Raw genomic sequence first — 17746 nt, forward strand, 5'->3', positions numbered from 1 at the left:
TTTGGCCAGGTGCAGTGGCTCATTCCTGTAATCCCAGCATTTTGGGAGGCTGAGGTGAGTGGATCACTTTAGCATAGAGATCGAGACCAGCCTGGGCAACATGGTGAAACTCTATCTCTACAAAAATACAAAAATTAGCTGGGTGTGGTGGCGCGTGCCTGTAGTCCCTGCTGCTCCAGAGGCTAAGGTGGGAGGATCACCTTAGGCCGGGGAGTTTGAGGCTGCAGCGAGCCATGATTGCACCACTGCACTCCAGCATGGGCGACAGAGTCAGATTCTGTCTCTTAAAAAAAAAAAATGATGAGGGTGGGATTGGAGAAGGGACAAACATGAGAAATATATTTTGAGAATACAAATAGAATTTTGTGACTGACTTAGAAGGGATGAAACTGATACTAGAAAACATTTTTAACTAGATAAATATATACTTATTCCCTTTCTATAAAATACAGTTTTATAGAATACAACCTACCTTTTTAATGTTTCTCAATTGTTGCTTTATTATAATAAACTTTCAGTAAACATCAAATACATATTACCAGTGTCTGGCTCTGCACTAGGGTTCTGACAGTGGATAACTCACTAAGTCTAAAAATGAACACAGACATGAAATAAACATTTATAATATGGTGTAATCATGACGATAGAGGTATTGACACAGTGCTATGGGTGCTCCTGTGCACTTGTCGAGAGGTGGGTAGAGCTTTATCACAGAGCATAGAGTTAAGTGAGTTAAGTATCAGGAAACTAGGAATTCTAAAATGAATTTTGGGCATTTTTATTTTGTTCTTTATTTGGCAGATGGTGTATACTGTTTATTGGCATTTTCCGCTTGGTCTTAGCGTTGCTAAGATAGCACATTTTGAACTTTAAAACAAATTGACTTAGAAGCCAGAATTAAGTGAAATAACCTGCAATATATAGTCTAATATACTATTAAAAACATGTACAGGCATATAATGCAAATTGGTCACATTATATAAAATATCTCTGTAATGTAAAATATTCATCCAAAAGAAAAAGGATGGTGGAAGGATGTCACAATTTTAAAAAAAATTAAAATGACTTTAGAACTATAGCTCTATTCTTATCAAAATGTTTTTAAATTTTAAAATATAGAAAATTAGGAAAAATGTAGACAAAAACAAATTTTTAATTGTTCTTCCATAATTCTGCCATGCAGAGATAACAATTAGTTTTGATACATTTTCTTTCCCTTTTTTGCATGCCTGTTTCTTACGTTGTTGAAATCATACAAAATGCACAATTTTATCATGCTTTCCCCCCCCAACTTAACATCATACCTTAAAGTCTTTCACATCTTAAAACTTTTTATAACATAACTTTAGTATGTACAGAATATTGCAGAATATAGACATACTACAGAATGAAAATTATATATTGAACATCTATTATGTATCTGTTAGTCATGGTGCTAAGTATCTTATGCACGTTATATCTAACCCCTAGAGCTACCCTGTCAGGTATGTGGCATTATTTCCACTTTATGGATAAGGAACAGACAGAGAGGTTAAGTAACTTGCCCATGGACATATAAATAATATAAAATACTTCAGTTTTTCTGTTACATTGTGATGCTTCTAATTTAAATAATTATTCTTCTGTTGTTGAATATTTAGATTGTCCCTATTTTTGCCATTATATATGACTTAATTAACATATTTTGTCATAAAGCAAATTATTTTCTGCCAACCCAGCTTTTAAGTAACATTTTTATTATAGTCTTTTTTTTTTTTTTTTTAAATGGGACGCCTTGCTCTGTCACCCAGGCTGGAGTGCAATGGCCCAATCTCAGCTCACGGCAAACCTCCATGTCCTGGGTTCAAGCCATTCTCCTTCCTGAGCCTCTCAAGTAGCTGGGACTACAGGCACGCACCACCATGCCCGGATAATTTTGTATTTTTAGTAGAGATGGGGTTTCACCATGTTGATCAGGCTGGTCTCGAACTCCTGACCTCAGGTGATCTGCTTGCCTCGACCTCCCAAAGTGCTGGGATTACGGGTGTGAGCCACCATGCCTGGCCTAACGCAGTGATAGCAATAGTGAATATTCTTGTTCGTATTTCTAACCTCTAAATTTTCAGGGGCTTTGGAAAGTCACTCAGTTTTTTTTTTTCTCCTGCAGAATTGACACGTCTCACCAGAGTATCATCAGAAAGACACTGATGAAGTCACTAAGTGAAGCATCCTTAGTTAATTTACAAAGCATTTTAAAGACTAAATTAGCTTGTCTTTGCTAAGTGGTAGTTTTTTCTTGTTGCTTTTGTATTCAACTTTGTGCCGGTTGGAATCTCGCTTAATTAGACTCAGTAACTCTTGGCCCAGTTTCCAAACACTATTGTACAAAAGTGATGTATTAATAAATGAGCATAGCATACCTATGGAATAGTACTAATTGGAAGAATTGAAGTGGTGGTTACATTTTTCTGCATTATAGTTGACAACTTATGGCATAGAATTGTGAGTATTTTTTTTATTATCAGTGACTGATTCTTATCTTGAAAATGTAAAGGCTAAAAAGTAGCTCCAATTACTCATTATGTGTAACTTCACTTACTTGATACTTTCAGCAAGAAGGAAAGATGCAGATGATTGATGACCAGATAAGGATCATGAGGCATAAGGAGTGCCCTCTTAAGGTGTCAAGGCTTAACTTATGCTATAGGCTAATGTATGTTTTCTGTAAGTGTTGTAGTAATATTGCATGTAAGAAAGTAAGTTGATCATACGACAGCTTTTTGAACAATGATTAAAGCAAAAGTAAAGAAATGGACATCAAGAGGTTGCGAAGGCTGAAAGGCCTCAAAATACTTATCTCCAAAAAGTTAAGTGTTGACAGAGGCTTCCACTTCTGTAATTTCTAACACTGGAAATAACTGTTTAATTTAAAAGTAAAGGCTACATTTGACATTTTAACCTGGCCCATCCAAGTATCTTATAGCAACAGTTGTGATTTGAAGTCAAAAAAGAAATTAATCAGCCACAACAAAATAGTATGTTGGATGAAATTCTTGTCTTGTTAGCTTTTTTGTATCAAAATTAACTTATTTTTAATGTATATTTTTTGCAGAATTGAATTTGAGTTGAACCATTTATGATAGCAGATGTCATTATATTCATCATTCGTTATATATAGCTGGCCATGTAGTCTTGGCAAGAAAAGTAGAAAATAAAATGCTCAGCTGGGCGCAGTGGCTTACGCCTGTAATCCCAGCACTTTGGGAGACCAAGGCAGCAGATCACTTAAGGTCAGGAGTTCAAGACCAGCCTGGCCAACATGGTGAAACCCCGTCTGTACTAAAAATACAAAAATTAACTGGGTGTGGTGGTGGGCACCTGTAATCCCAGCTACTTGGGAGGCTGAGGCAGGAGAATTGCTTGAACCCGGGAGGTGGAGGCTGCAGTGAGTCAAGATTATGCCACTGCACTCCAGCCTGGGTGATAGAGTGAGACTCAGTCTCAAAAAAAAAAGAAAAGAAAATGCTCTTCTTTTTATTTATTCAATAATGACTATTTTGTGCTCAAGCTGGATATGCTTAGATAAAAGAGACTATCACTTTGGTTTGTAAGTTTTGGGGAGGGGGTTGAGAAATTTTTTACCATCAGGCCAAGTTTTCAGTATGGAACCTTTCTGATCTCAGAAAATAATTTGTATTTTAAACAATACCATTTTAGAAATTTGGAAATTTCTTCTCCAAAATTACGTGTACATACTTATATATAACCACTTGTTCTAAATTGGATCATCATAACATAGAACAAATGGAATAAGTATCGTAAGTTTAAAATATACACTGCTTTGATGCAGTTAAATTAGGCCTTATCTAAAGATTAACTTGTTAAAGTATGCCAATACTTTATCTAATCGTTCATTTAAAAATTAACTTAACAGCTGTGTATTTCATTATTTCTCCGAGACAAGTGAGCATAAAAGTGATTTCAGTTTCATCCTGATTGATAGTGTAGTGTGCGTTCCTTGTGCTAGAAGTTAAGGATATTGCTGAAACAGTACTTCAAAGTAATTTGTAAATAGTAGATAGCCTGTGACAGTGAGAGGCTCATCGGATTTTGTTAAAACTAAATTTCTTTTTTTGTGTGTGTTTACAGGAAACCTGTCCAGTTTAAGTCGTCTTGGTCTGAGATATAACAGACTGTCAGCAATACCCAGATCATTAGCAAAATGCAGTGCACTTGAAGAATTAAATTTAGAGAACAATAACATTTCTACTTTACCAGAGGTAAGAAGTGGATTAGAGAAAACAAGATTTGAAATGAGTCTGCAAGATAATTCAAGGAAAGCTAGTAAATCTTTATAGCAGGGTAAATAATTTGGTGATTGAGATTGTTTAAATAATGAGTATGCTGTGAATGTACCACCACCGCTGAAGTAACTCCAAACAAGAATGGGTATATGAACCTATTAAGTTTTATGATTATTTTTTTTTTAATGCAAAGAAAAAGGGAAAACCTAGGAGGAAAGTAAGTGTGCTGTATTCTACTTTAGCACCATGTAAATCTCATTTCATTTTGGGAACTGACAGTAAAGGTATTAAGGAAAAACTATATGGCTGGTTTTAAAATTCAACTACCCCACCCAGTTCAGTTATAAAATGAAAGATGATAAGTGATACAGAATGCACTATCATCAAAATTAATATTAGCAGCAGTTCTCCTGTGACTTAAATTATTACCTTGTTTATGCAATAATATTAAGGCCTATTTAGTATAGAAAAATCGCCAGGATCTTTTTTTTTTAAAACACATTTTTAGGTTTTGTTGATTCTATTAGAAAAATATTTTCACTTATTTTGCGTAGGGATTAATTGGGTAAGATATAATACTTTTTTTTTTTTTTTTTTTTTTTTTTTGAGGCAGAGTTTAGCTCTCGTTGCCCAGGCTGGAGTGCAATGGCGCGATCTTGGCTCAGCTGCAACCTCTGCCTCCTGGGTTCAAGCGATTCTCCTGCCTCACCCTCCCAAGTAGCTGGGATAAAAGGCACTACTACGCCCGGCTAATTTTGTATTTTTAGTAAAGATGGGGGTTTCACCATGTTGGCCAGGCTGGTCTCGAGTTCCTGACCTCAAGTGGTCCACCTGCCTTGGCCTCCCAAAGTGCTGAGATTACAGGCGTGAGCCACCATGGCCAGCCAATATAATACTCTTCTTTTAAAGTTGTCTTTATCAACATTATTAGTCTTTTACTATTGACTTTCCTTCTTTTCCTATTTTAGCATGTCGACAGTGGATGTTTGCTTATAGTTGTTCAAGCATGTCTTTCTGTAGTAATGTAACAAAACAATTGTGGACTTATGGATTGATTGAGCTTTGCAGAGTCTTTTTTTGTAACAAAAATGTCTTACGTAAGTGCTGATACTATGTTTTGACTTGGTAGTTTTTCTGAGTATGTGTGTGTGTAATCGAATTAAGAACAAAGGTTCTTTAATAAGGCCAGGCGCCGTAGCTCATGCTTGTAATCCCAGCACTTTGGGAGGCTGAGACAGGCAGATCACTTGAGGTAAGGAGCTTGAGACCAGCCTGGCCAACATGGCAAAACCCTGTCTCCACTAAAAATACAAAAAATTAGCTGGGTGAGGTGGTGGGCACCTGTAATCCCAGCTACTCAGAAGGCTGAGGTAGGGGAATGGCTTGAACCTGGGAGACAGAGATTGCAGTGAGCCGAGGTGACGCCACTGCACTCCAGCCTGGGCAACAAAGGGAGACTTTGTCTCAAAAAAAAAAAGTGAAAAAATTTAAATTGATATATACCCAGTCTTATTGTCAGTGAAGTGAAACTAATAATTCCTGGGTACCTGTTAGGAAATACGGATTTTCCTGGGAGCTTGTTAGAAATGTGGACTCTTGGGCCTCACTCCCAGTCCCACTGAATATGGGAAAGTATGAAGTAATAATTTAAACGTAATCAGTGTGCTTTGGAAGCAGCATAGTCTCAATGCAAATGTGAAATTATCTGCATTTATAGTAAGGAAAACAATAAAATCCATTAGACAGCACTTATGAGATACTCAAGCTGGGTTAGGCAAGAAATCATGAAAGTGGTTTTCAATAAGGGCATATTAAATAGCTGAAATCAGAGCTGCTAAAATGACTATTTTGTCATTTGAAGACTGTCTGAAAATGGACTTATTTTAATGTAGATGTATACATATAAGGAAAAGGAACTTAATAATTTGAACCACATATTCCCAAGGCTTGAGTGTAGTTGCTCTACATGTATTATCTCATTTAATCTTTGTCATAAACCTACTAGTTATTGGAGTATCCTCATCAAACAGATAGCGAAATAAGGCTTAAGAGAGGTTATATTTTTGGCCAAATTTGTTACCTTAAATATTTTTCTGGAAGTATGGTAAGAGGTATATTGATTATCTAATTAGTCCACCAAAGTTGACAAAACTTAGTAGAAGGTGTAAAATAGGAGCCTAGATGTGTCTGATTCTAACAAAAAAAAATGATAAGCAACCCCTGCTTCACAACGTGACTAAGAAATGAGAGCTTGAAGAGCTGGCTTCTTGTTGCCCCTTCTCAAATATACTCAATATTAACATTTTATCATAAGAGTCAATTCAATAAAGTAAGTCAGTTGTAAGAATAAAAAAATCACATTTTTTGCCATGAGGCTCAGTAAAACTTCTTTATTTTCAATCGTGTAGCCTGTAGAGATTTTTCCTGAATTGACTGCCATGCAGTTTTCTTGCCACTGTTTTACCTCTGTTGTTCCTTTTGTTTGTGTACAATACACAAATTTTAAGGGTAGCTTCTTAAGGTACAGTATAAAGAACAAGTTTCAGTTCTCTGTATAGTTATATCCTCAATTATATAGTTACTTCATTCCTTCAGATGGCTTTGCCAATTATACTGTCACCTCAGGTACTAAGTTTTCAATTTGCTGATGGTGGACAACTGAAGTTTGAACATTATTTTAAAAACATACATACCTCATACAGTGCTTGCTTCTCCCTGCTTGTGCTTTTACTTTGAATCTAGAGTGTTTCTTCTATTTCTCTGAGTATTTTAAAATGTTTTCATCCTTCAAGATCTAGTTCACTGTCAACTTTCATCCTATTTTTCCAGTTATTCCAGTATTCCTTGCTTTGAATTTAAATAGAGAAAGGACTTAAAATTAAGCACTTACTTCCTACTAGGTATTGTTCAGTTATTTATGTATTTTATCGCGTTTGGTCTTCACTATGACCCATAAAATATCAGTATTTAAAAAATGATACACTAGGTTCGGAAAAATAACTTGCCAAAGTCACAAGCTATTTAAAGATAGAGTCAGGATTCAAAACAGTTTATAGCCTGTACTAGTATTTCTCAGATATTAATTAGCAGGCAGATCACCTGGGAATCTTGTTAAAATGCATATTATGATTCAGTGGAGGGGGGGCGGCCCAAGAGTCTGCATTTCTCATGAGCTCCCAGGGGATGCTGATACTGCTCTTCCTTGGCCCAGACTTTGAATAGCAAGAGGCTATTCTATATAATTGATTATTGATTATATACGGTCCTATATTATTTTCTAATTATTTCTTACCTATGTACTTCTATAAATAGAGCTTAATCTTCTTAACCGCAGAGATTCTTTGGTAATACCTGAATATTTTAATACTTTGGTTAAATGGTGAGAGGCTAATGTAGGGGAAGATGGGGTTATGTGCTAAGTAAATACTTGTTTAATGGGTACATATATGCCCTGAGAAATTTTACTATATAGAAAAGCGGTGTATTGTACAGTATCAGAAAGCATAATCATCTACTGAATTTAATGGTTCCTAAAAGGAATCATTATGTTAATCTTAATAATTTAGAGATAGGTATATGACTAAGACTAGGTAGGATTGGTTACACAGCCAGTGGCAGAGACAGGGCTCAGACCTGGGACTGTCTGACACTATAAAGTTTCTGCAATGTACAAGTTTCAAATTAGTCACCCATGAGGCACCTCTCACACACAGACATGTTTTCCTTACTCCATACAGTGTTTTAAATAAATTGAAGCCAAAGAATAAAAATTGGGAAAATTTTCTGTTTTCTCCTATAAAATCTGGAAATCTACATTGGTTCCACATTTCTGCAAGGCACCGATCTGCTAGAACTGTGTAGTGACTGTCCCTGTAGAGAGGTGTCACAGACTGCCCCAACCAGTCTCTGTCATTTGTCACCCGCAAAGCCCTTTGAGGCATTTGTGTTGGGACTGCTGTTATATAAAAAATGAGTCTCATCACAGTTCTAATTCTTATGTTTATTTCATTTTTTTTTTTTTTTTTTACAGAGTCTTTTATCAAGTCTTGTGAAACTGAATAGTTTGACCTTAGCTAGAAATTGCTTCCAGTTATATCCAGTGGGTGGTCCATCTCAGTTTTCTACCATCTATTCCCTCAACATGGAACACAATCGAATAAATAAAATTCCATTTGGAATTTTCTCCAGAGCAAAAGTATTAAGTAAGCTGAATATGAAGGTAAGCATATATTTGTTTACTAGGGAAAGGAATTGCTTTAACTGGTACTTCCACTAATATTTATGTTTTCGCTAATTGTGTGGGGAGTGAGTACTTGTACCTTGCTGATGGGTCTAAACTGATCATAAAACATTTCAGGGTACTTTGTATCAGATAACAAATATCTTAGAACTGAGCATACCCTTAGGATTTTGTCCTAAAGAAATCATTGTCCAGCTCAGTGGCTGATGCACCTGTAATCCCAGTGCTTTGGAAGGCTAAGGTGGGAGGATCCCTGGAGGCTAGGAGTTCAAGACCAGCTTGGGCAATATAGTGAGACTTTGTCTCGCAAAAAAATTTTTAAAAATTAGCTGGCCTGTGGTACCAGCTACATGGAAGGCTAGGGCAGGAGGATTGCTTGAGCCTGGGAGTTCAAGGCTGCAGTGAGTTACGATGGCACCACTGCACTCCAGCCTAGGCAAGAGAGCAAGACCCTGTTCCCCATCCCCCCAAAAAAGGAAATATGAATGTCTATAAAAGTATAGTTGTAGGGATATATATTGCAGAGCTATTTCATAGGTACCAACTTTAATAGAGATTTAATTTTGTTAAGTAGTTTATCTTTAGTGGAATACTGTGGAGCCATTAAAAATCATGTTTTGGTCTAAAAGAACACTACATACTAGTTGAAATATTCTCATTTTATCAAGTGGAAGAAAGTTAAAGCATGTAAAAAATCTCTTCCCACCCAGAGTTTTTGAAAGCTGTTTTTAATATGCTTAATTATATATTAAATATCTTCATATTTATATTTATACATACAGCTGGTTTTTGCCAAAATGTTTAGAGATCAGAATTATTTGTGGCTGAACGTTAGTTTCTTTTTGCTTACCCACTCTACGGTGATCGAGTTTCACCTTTGTAATGAAATTCATTGCAAAAGGAGAAAACAAATGGAAAATTATCCAGTTCAGTGATTTAATTTGTACTGGACAAATTTTAGGCCCAAAGAAGGTAACTGAATTGGCCACATAGCTAATAGTATTCTCCCTGTCATGATGAACCATTTGAACATAGTTGTGGTTCTTTAAACTATAATCTTAAATGTACAATTTTTAAATTTCATCCACACTTGCTCATAAATATGGTATGTATCTTTTATGATGATTCTTTGGAAGTATATAATAAGTAAACTAATGGAAATTCAAGATACTCATACAGTTTTAACAATTGTAAAATTTCTTGTTAATCAGTCTGGTTATATGAGATTTAACAGTGGTAATGGTGTTGATTCTGAACATTCATTTTGTAGTAATAGGCTTAAAACACAATGGTTCAGGTGTTCATTAGTTTATGCATTTGCATGTAAGTAACAGTAGTAAATTTTTAAAAATGAAAATACTTTATAAATCTTACTGTAAGTGTCAGTAGTTTAGGTATAGATACGTACTAAGCTTAAATATTAAATAGATAACAAGTTTAAATATTACAATAAAAGAAAAAGTGAGTTTTCAAATGGATGCTTGCTACTTGGGATTTCTTTTATGGGTCATTTTGTGTGAAATGAGACAATCCATGTGCAATGCAGCAAATTTTAAAGATACAGATTAACATAAAGGATATAAAATAATACTGCCACTGAGAGGTAGCATCACTGTTAACATACTGACATACATCATTGGTATTGAGCTGGATGGGGTGTTGATTATCCTCTCCCAATACCAATACACCTAACACATAACAATGTGGTACGAGTCGTTATTGATGAAAGTATACTTTATAAGTGAATAAAAGTGGCATACTTTTTTTCTGTGAACAGCATTGTCTAATTTTTAAACCAAATTAAGACCATATTTACTGTTTCCTCTGTTTTAGTGATGAATATATTTTACCATTTTTTTCTTATGGATTTTTAATGTGAAATGGTAAATACCTGATTAGTGTTTTAATGATTTAATTTGCTGTCTTTTTAAGACTGCTTTTCCTCCCCTACTTTACTGCTCAGCACCTCAAGAATTCCTGAGCTCATTCTGGTTTCCTTATGGGCTGTCATTAGATGCGTCTTCTTCTATTGTTTTCATATCTTTATTTGAGCATTTATATTTTATTCAGTGATTTCTTCATATTGTGAAATGGTAAAAACATCATATTTATCATAGGATCTTTGAAATCTCCAGTGTTTCTCTGTATACTGTATTTTTCTGTTTCCATTACAATCACATAAGGAACAAACTTCCAGTTTAACTCCCAAATAAAAGCCTCATTACTGTATAAAAAACTTTGAAGGCTTAGAGTTTTCTGTTGCTGATTTATTTTCTTTCTATATTTAAATATCAAAAAGGGGAATAAGATTTTGTTTAATTAAGAATTCTCTTTCCGAAGTGACAGGTATATATGGAACTTTGTTTTTGTGGTTCTACCCTGGATGCTGCTTTTTTTCTTTGCCAGGACAATCAGTTAACATCACTTCCCTTGGATTTTGGAACTTGGACCAGTATGGTAGAATTAAATTTAGCCACTAATCAGCTCACAAAGATCCCTGAGGATGTGTCTGGTCTCGTTTCTCTTGAGGTTAGTATAAATGAGCAATTAGAGCACCTCAGAACCTTCCATACTTATCTCATTTAAAAATTTCAAATTGAAATAAGCAATTTCTATTTGGGTGAATGTCAATAATTAGAAATGTTAGAACTCACTTAAACATACAACCCTAATAGGATAATGAAGTGTTGACTTACGTAGTCTAGATTCAGTGCTTTTGAATTTCTCTTGCCTACTACAAGTTGGTGTCTTTGAGTGCCATAAAGTATTAATATCTCTAAAAGTTCTGTAAAAGCATCTTTTAGAACAATTTTTTTCTTTATTCTGTTTAAAAACTACATCATTGTCTACCAAAATAATTATTGATTCTCAGACTGTCATTTACAATGCTTTATCATACTTTTTCATCCTAATTACCCACCTGCTATTTTATTTACTCATTGATTATTGTCTTTGTTGTAAATCTGATATGCCTATTTCTAGCCCTCTAATTTTAGTCCTATTGTTTTCTGTATCTAGAATGCCCTCTTCTCATCCCCTTAATTTTTTTCTTTTAGTATGTTTTTCCATAATTAAAGATCCATCTTATTTTCACCTCTTCAGTTAAGGATGATTTCTCCTGCTTCTGAGTTCCTGGAGTTTTCATCCCTTTGATGAAAACGCTTACTAATAGTAAATATATTGCTTTTTAAAATTTCCTTCATATCCATGTTTTTTAAAGATCTAATTTTTAAATTATTTAACAAGGTGAAATAGTATGGTTTAATGGCTAAAAACATGGGCTTTGAAGTCAAACAAAGCTGAGTGTAATTATCTCTGTATATTTATGTACTTAACTTGCCCAAGCTTCAGTTTCTTAAGCTGTGAAATGGAGATAATAAGAGTATTTACCTTGTAGAGTTGTAATTAGGATTAAATGCAATAATGCACATAATGCATTCAGTACAGTGCCTTGCAAATAGTAAAATCAAGTGGTGACTGCTGTTATTATTTTCTCCGTCTTATTGTATATATTTATTATGGCTGGTATAACATTAGGGAAAATAAATGAACATAAAAACTTACCCAGAACCTTATGTATCTGTTTTACCTATTGCTCTTTCTCCCAACCCAGTATTGTCTCCTTACCTTTCTGCTAGTTTGTAACTTTATCGGAACAAAGGCTATCTTCTCTGCCATTTTTCCCCCCTTCAGTATCTTCCAGGATGCTTTCAGTGTAATAAGAACACCACAGATAATAAATAGAGTGGATTGATATAGCAAGTTTAGAAGTTAGCTTTTACCTTCCTTAAGTAATGGTTTGTAAGGGGTTTTGAATAAATAGTTTCCTATTAGATAAACATTTGTAACTATTCAGTTTTTTTTTTTGAAATTTCATTAAAATTAAATTGCTTCTTTTGTTTTCATTAGTTTTGATATAATCAAATAAAATCTCTTTTCTAATAACTATGGTGATTTTTTTAGAAAAGTAAGTTAAATATTTTATATAATTGAACATTACCCTTAATATTCACTGTTTGGAAAATTAGCATTGCTTAATAGATTTTAAGCCACACAATGACAGTATATAATTTCATTTCGTGATTTCCTAAACATTATCAATAATTTCTCATTAGGTTCTTATCTTATCAAACAATCTTCTAAAGAAGCTTCCCCATGGTCTTGGAAACCTTAGGAAGTTAAGAGAGTTGGATCTAGAAGAGAACAAATTGGAATCCTTGCCAAATGAAATTGCATATCTTAAGGATTTACAGGTAAACATTATCCTGATGGTTTTGTAGTTTTATAAAGTTTTTGGCATCTGTTCCAAATTGCACATTTTTCTTAAGATTTTGATGTAATTCTTGGATCAGATAGACTTTCCTATTCTAGTATTAGGGCTGAGTTTTATGTTCATATAACCTGGCTTTGTTTTCCTAACAAATGGTATTTTGTGAAAGAAAAATATGTAACGTAAGTGATTCTCATTCTATCCAATCTGGTTTCCCTGTTAATTTATTTTATTGTTTAGACATAATATTTTCAGTTTGCATTAAATGTAGGAAATATATTTATAACTGTCTTTTATTTTGTAAATCTTTTAGAAATTAGTCTTGACAAACAACCAGTTGACCACTCTTCCCAGAGGCATTGGTCACCTTACTAATCTCACACATCTGGGCCTTGGAGAGAACCTACTTACTCACCTTCCTGAAGAAATTGGTATGAACCCTATGAATGCTTGACTCTGTACTAATAATTTGCTCTTGTGCATTCAAGCAGTATTTCAGATAAATATGACAAATCTATTGTTTTTTAAACTGAGGTTATATCAGGCTTAAGATTTTTTTTTTTTAATAGAGCACCGATAGTTGATTGTTGATTGGTTTTGGTTAGGTTTCCTAAAGGCTGTTAGGATTGGTTTTAAAATTAATACTGTATTTGAGAATGTTTTGGAATACTTACATTTCCAATAGGTTTTATTTATAACCTCAATTTAGAAGTTATTTTATATTCCTTCTACATTTAAAAATTACACAGGCTTGAATTAAATTAGTAATGTTTTATGCCAAAAGAACATTTGTTTATGAGATTTTAGAATTAATATTAATATTTAACCAATATTAACATTTGGGAATACTTAACATTTTCCAAGTGTTTCCATTTCCATTATTTTATGTAATATACATGACCACCTGGAATTTTAGACAGTGCACGTTGTAATCTTGCTTTATAAAGAGAATTACTTGATTAAGGTCACATGGTAGTTAAATGTTAGCTTTTAAATTAGTAATTCTATGCATTAATGTTTTCCCATCTATAGTGCACTGTCCCACAGGAACTATAGGTTAGTAAACACTGCATGTTCTCACTCATAGGTGGGAATTGAACAATGAGAACACTTGGACACAGGGTTGGGAACATCACACATCGGGGCCTGCTGTGGGGTGGGGGGAGGGGGGAAGGATAGCATTAGGAGATATACCTAATGTAAATGACGAGTTAACGGGTGCAGCACACCAACATGGCACATGTATACATATGTAACAAACCTGCATGTTGTGTACATGTACCCTAGAACTTAAAGTATAATAAAAAAAAAATGGTTTTGGAGATAATTGACAATTCAAAATCTAGCCCTGCTGCTTATTGGCTTTGTGACTTTAGATAAGGTATGTAAACTCCCTAAGCCTCAAGTTTCTTACCTGTAAAATAAAGATGATAATAGTAAGTTCTCACAAGGTTGTTCTGAAGCTTAAATAATATCTTACATGTAAACAAATTGATTACATACTAGCTATTATTTCTGTTAGTTTTCTAATAAATGCCACTGTGAAATATTCAGAATTTTGAAATTTAAAAATTGGAAACACATGAGGCAAATTTGCACCTATATTTCTAGTATATTTATTCACCTGATCTCATTTAATTGCTTGAGACATTTTCCTAGAGAATACAAGTATCCTAAGAAAAAATTTTTAAAGGTCTACATAAGTCAGTTTTTGGCTTACTGCCATACGTGTGATAACTCTTAGTGAAAGATTCATATTAAGTAACAAATATTTTGCACATAAGAAATTTATTAATTTGAGAAAATGTTACATCTACAACAGAAAAGTGGTTATAGACATTGAATATATAATAAGTTCACCTTTGGAGTTTTAAAGTATATATAAGTAAATGTTATATATGTGCCAAACTATCCCAAACAGAATCTCTGGAGATGCTGCATGTGTATTTTCAAAAACCTCTCCAAGCTTGAAGACCTACCATAAAGGAAGAGGTTCTAATTTAGTTTGTATGGAGTGTGACCTGGACACTAGGAGTTTAAAAAGTCTTCCAAGTTGATTTGAATATGCAGCAAAATTTGAGATCCATGGTTGTAGAGTTTTAAAGCTAAGAAAGGAGAATAAAAGGAAATGTGTGTTCAGTATATGTAATGACCAGAACAGCATCATGCCCGGTTGAACTTTTAAAATAGCAACTAATTTTTTAAAAAATAATTGATTTTTTTTAAACAGGTACACTGGAGAACCTAGAAGAACTGTATTTGAATGACAACCCCAACCTGCATAGCCTTCCCTTTGAGCTGGCACTCTGCAGCAAGCTTTCAATCATGAGTATTGAGAACTGTCCACTCAGTCACCTTCCACCTCAGATTGTTGCTGGGGGGCCTTCTTTCATCATTCAGTTCTTAAAGATGCAGGGTCCATATCGTGCCATGGTCTGATATAAATCTGCTGGTCCCACACACTGTTCAAAAATAGACTGCCATTAATGTTTCTTATCTATATCTGTATCTATTTATGTAGATATTGGTATATGGCAGATTTATAAAAATTGCATTATGTGTTTCTGCTAATAGAGGAATCATAGCCATTTAGAATTTTTTTTAAATTCTGTACAAAAGGCTTATATAAGTTTTCTTTGCTGAATTTGATGGATGTTTTTCTGTTGTGTAATCTGATATGCCAGTTTGCTTAAAACATTTGCCAACACATTATGAAGTTATTAAACTTAAGGGACAGAGGTAGTATAGTTAGATATACTTTCTCTTAGGAAAAATAATGGGCAAAAAATTTTGTTGCAAGTTTTCACATATATTTTCCCCTTACCAATTGTTGTATCTTTATAGTATTGTAGGCCCTGAAAGTAGAATTTTTCTTTAACTTATTTTGAGAATTGAGATTTAAATTTTATGTATTGTTTACAGTCAGAGTAAATCACTGGATTTCTTTTGTTTGTTTTGATTTGCTCTGTTTTATTCAGTCAAGTCTAGAATCCTCTGCTAAAGAATTTGCATCAACTGTGTAAACAGTGAAAGGTATTTGCTTGTTAAGAAAAAAAACTGGCAAAGTGAAAAGATACAGTCAAAAATCTAGAATTTCTTTAATTGTGCTTCTCTGACGAGTTGTGAAGCAAAATAGCTGAAGTGAGTCTTTGGGTAGGGAAAGGGTATTGAGACCTTTTCTAGTATGAATATTTTTTAAGTTTGGGGGAAGAGAAACTTGTAGTGAAGAGGAGTTTTTTCATTCCTGAAAGTTGCAGATCCACAAAAACTAACAGGATAATTGGGCAAATAAATAAATTACATATAAACACACACAATCTATATATGTATATACAATGCTATATAGATATGTATTTATTATATCATAAACTACAGTAGGTAACTTTAAGGATTTCTTCCTATCCTTGTACAATGACATGAATGTCTTTCTTTGAAAACTGCAATATATGTATGTTTCAAGGTTATTTAACAGTGTACTATGGTTTTATATCTTGACTTGCCTTGTACATCTTTCAATTCTGGAATATCTGTGTCTAAGCACAATATCTTCACACTGTGCTGTATTGCTGCTGAACTAAATGCACTTTTCCCCACATATGGGGCACTGGCTTCAAACAATTCAGTTCAGTATCATTACTTTTAATCTCATCTTTCCTTTCTTGGTAGTTGTTAATACAGTTATGGAAAAGAGGCACATTGCATAGAAGCCATTGGGGAGTTCAGTGGAAGTTCTGTAAGATGTGCATGTACTATTTGATGTATTTTCTTTCGCTTCACTGCATTTAATACTTAGCAGTATTGTTGGTCTAAGTCAATTTGATTATTGAGGAGTCTCAGAGCAAGGTGCGTTCTAGATGTCATCCTAAAAAACACTTCAGATATAATTAATCACTATTTTGTATAATTACATATTGCTGCTTGTGTTTTTTTTTTCCATTTAGTTGGGCGTTGTGTTTTACACAAAACCATTTTTGAATTAAGGCTATGATACTAAGATAGAAATTTGGACTGTTGTTCTGCTTTTCCTGGCACTCAAATTCATGACTAGGTTTGAGGTCAAACCTATGTTCGTAATTAGAGATTTTAGAAGGATCAACTGAGAAATGGAAGGCAGGTGAAGATATAAAACCCTAGAATGCTTAAATGTGCTGTAAAACTATTGTAGATGTCACTGGATTTTACCAAGTAATATCCTTTCTTTTTACCCGCCCCCCCACCCCCATCTACTGTGGCTTTTCAGTTAAAATTTTGTTTATAAAAGGAATTTGTTTATTACAGCTCTACCTAGAGCTTGTGTGTATGTGTGGTTTTTTAAATCTCGTATCCAGGTGTGTTTATATATTAAGATGATGGGACTTGAACTTTAAAGGTAGTAACTAAATGTCTTTTCTTAAAAAAAAAAAGGTTATTGTTTCTTAAAATGAAAATATAGTTTTTAAAGCATTTTTGTTCCACCTTTATTTATGTTAATCTGTAACAGTAATGTAAAACGATCAGTCTTATATGTAGAAGTCGTGCTATGTGTAAACAATATAATGACAAGTTATAAAAAATTTTAAAGAAGTATAAAATGTATATCCTCTGTAGGCTGTTACCTTGTGAGAGCCCACAAATTTCATTATTTCCCAAGAAACTAAAATGGACTCTGATTAAGATATCCCTGTGAAATCAAGATATTTAATATTTAAATAGTTTGAATATAATAAGGGATATTGTTGAAGACTACATATGAGCTAATACTTTTTCCTGAAACTGCAATGGGACTAATTGGCATATCCAAAAATTTTCCTTTCTTTTAAAGAAATTATATTTAGTCTCTCCATGAGACTCAGCAAATAAAATAAGAATGTCCGAGGATGTTACATTATAAAAACATTGCTCTAAACTTTGCTTTTTGTTAATATGTAGCAGAAAAATGGCAATGGTAATGCCAAGCTGTCCTTTTGTGAGAGT

At 33.9% G+C, this 17746-nt stretch overlaps 1 protein-coding gene across 5 annotated transcripts in view; it reads left to right on the forward strand.

The window, feature by feature from the left end:
• The window catches only part of SHOC2 (SHOC2 leucine rich repeat scaffold protein), a 93685-nt gene extending 76603 nt beyond the window's left edge, over positions 1–17082 (forward strand). For all 5 annotated transcript variants that reach the window (XM_054436548.2, XM_054436547.2, XM_054436546.2 and 2 more), the window contains 6 exons: positions 4129–4259; positions 8314–8502; positions 10930–11052; positions 12639–12776; positions 13107–13224; positions 15024–17082. In XM_054436548.2, coding sequence (XP_054292523.1) covers positions 4129–4259; positions 8314–8502; positions 10930–11052; positions 12639–12776; positions 13107–13224; positions 15024–15232 — 908 coding nt within the window. In that variant the 3' untranslated portion in view covers positions 15233–17082. The remainder of the gene's footprint in view (positions 1–4128; positions 4260–8313; positions 8503–10929; positions 11053–12638; positions 12777–13106; positions 13225–15023) is intronic.
• Positions 17083–17746: the final 664 nt, after the last annotated feature.

Source organism: Pongo pygmaeus, chromosome 8 (genome assembly GCF_028885625.2).
Source record: "Pongo pygmaeus isolate AG05252 chromosome 8, NHGRI_mPonPyg2-v2.0_pri, whole genome shotgun sequence".
NCBI classification, from domain to species: Eukaryota; Metazoa; Chordata; class Mammalia; order Primates; family Hominidae; genus Pongo; species Pongo pygmaeus.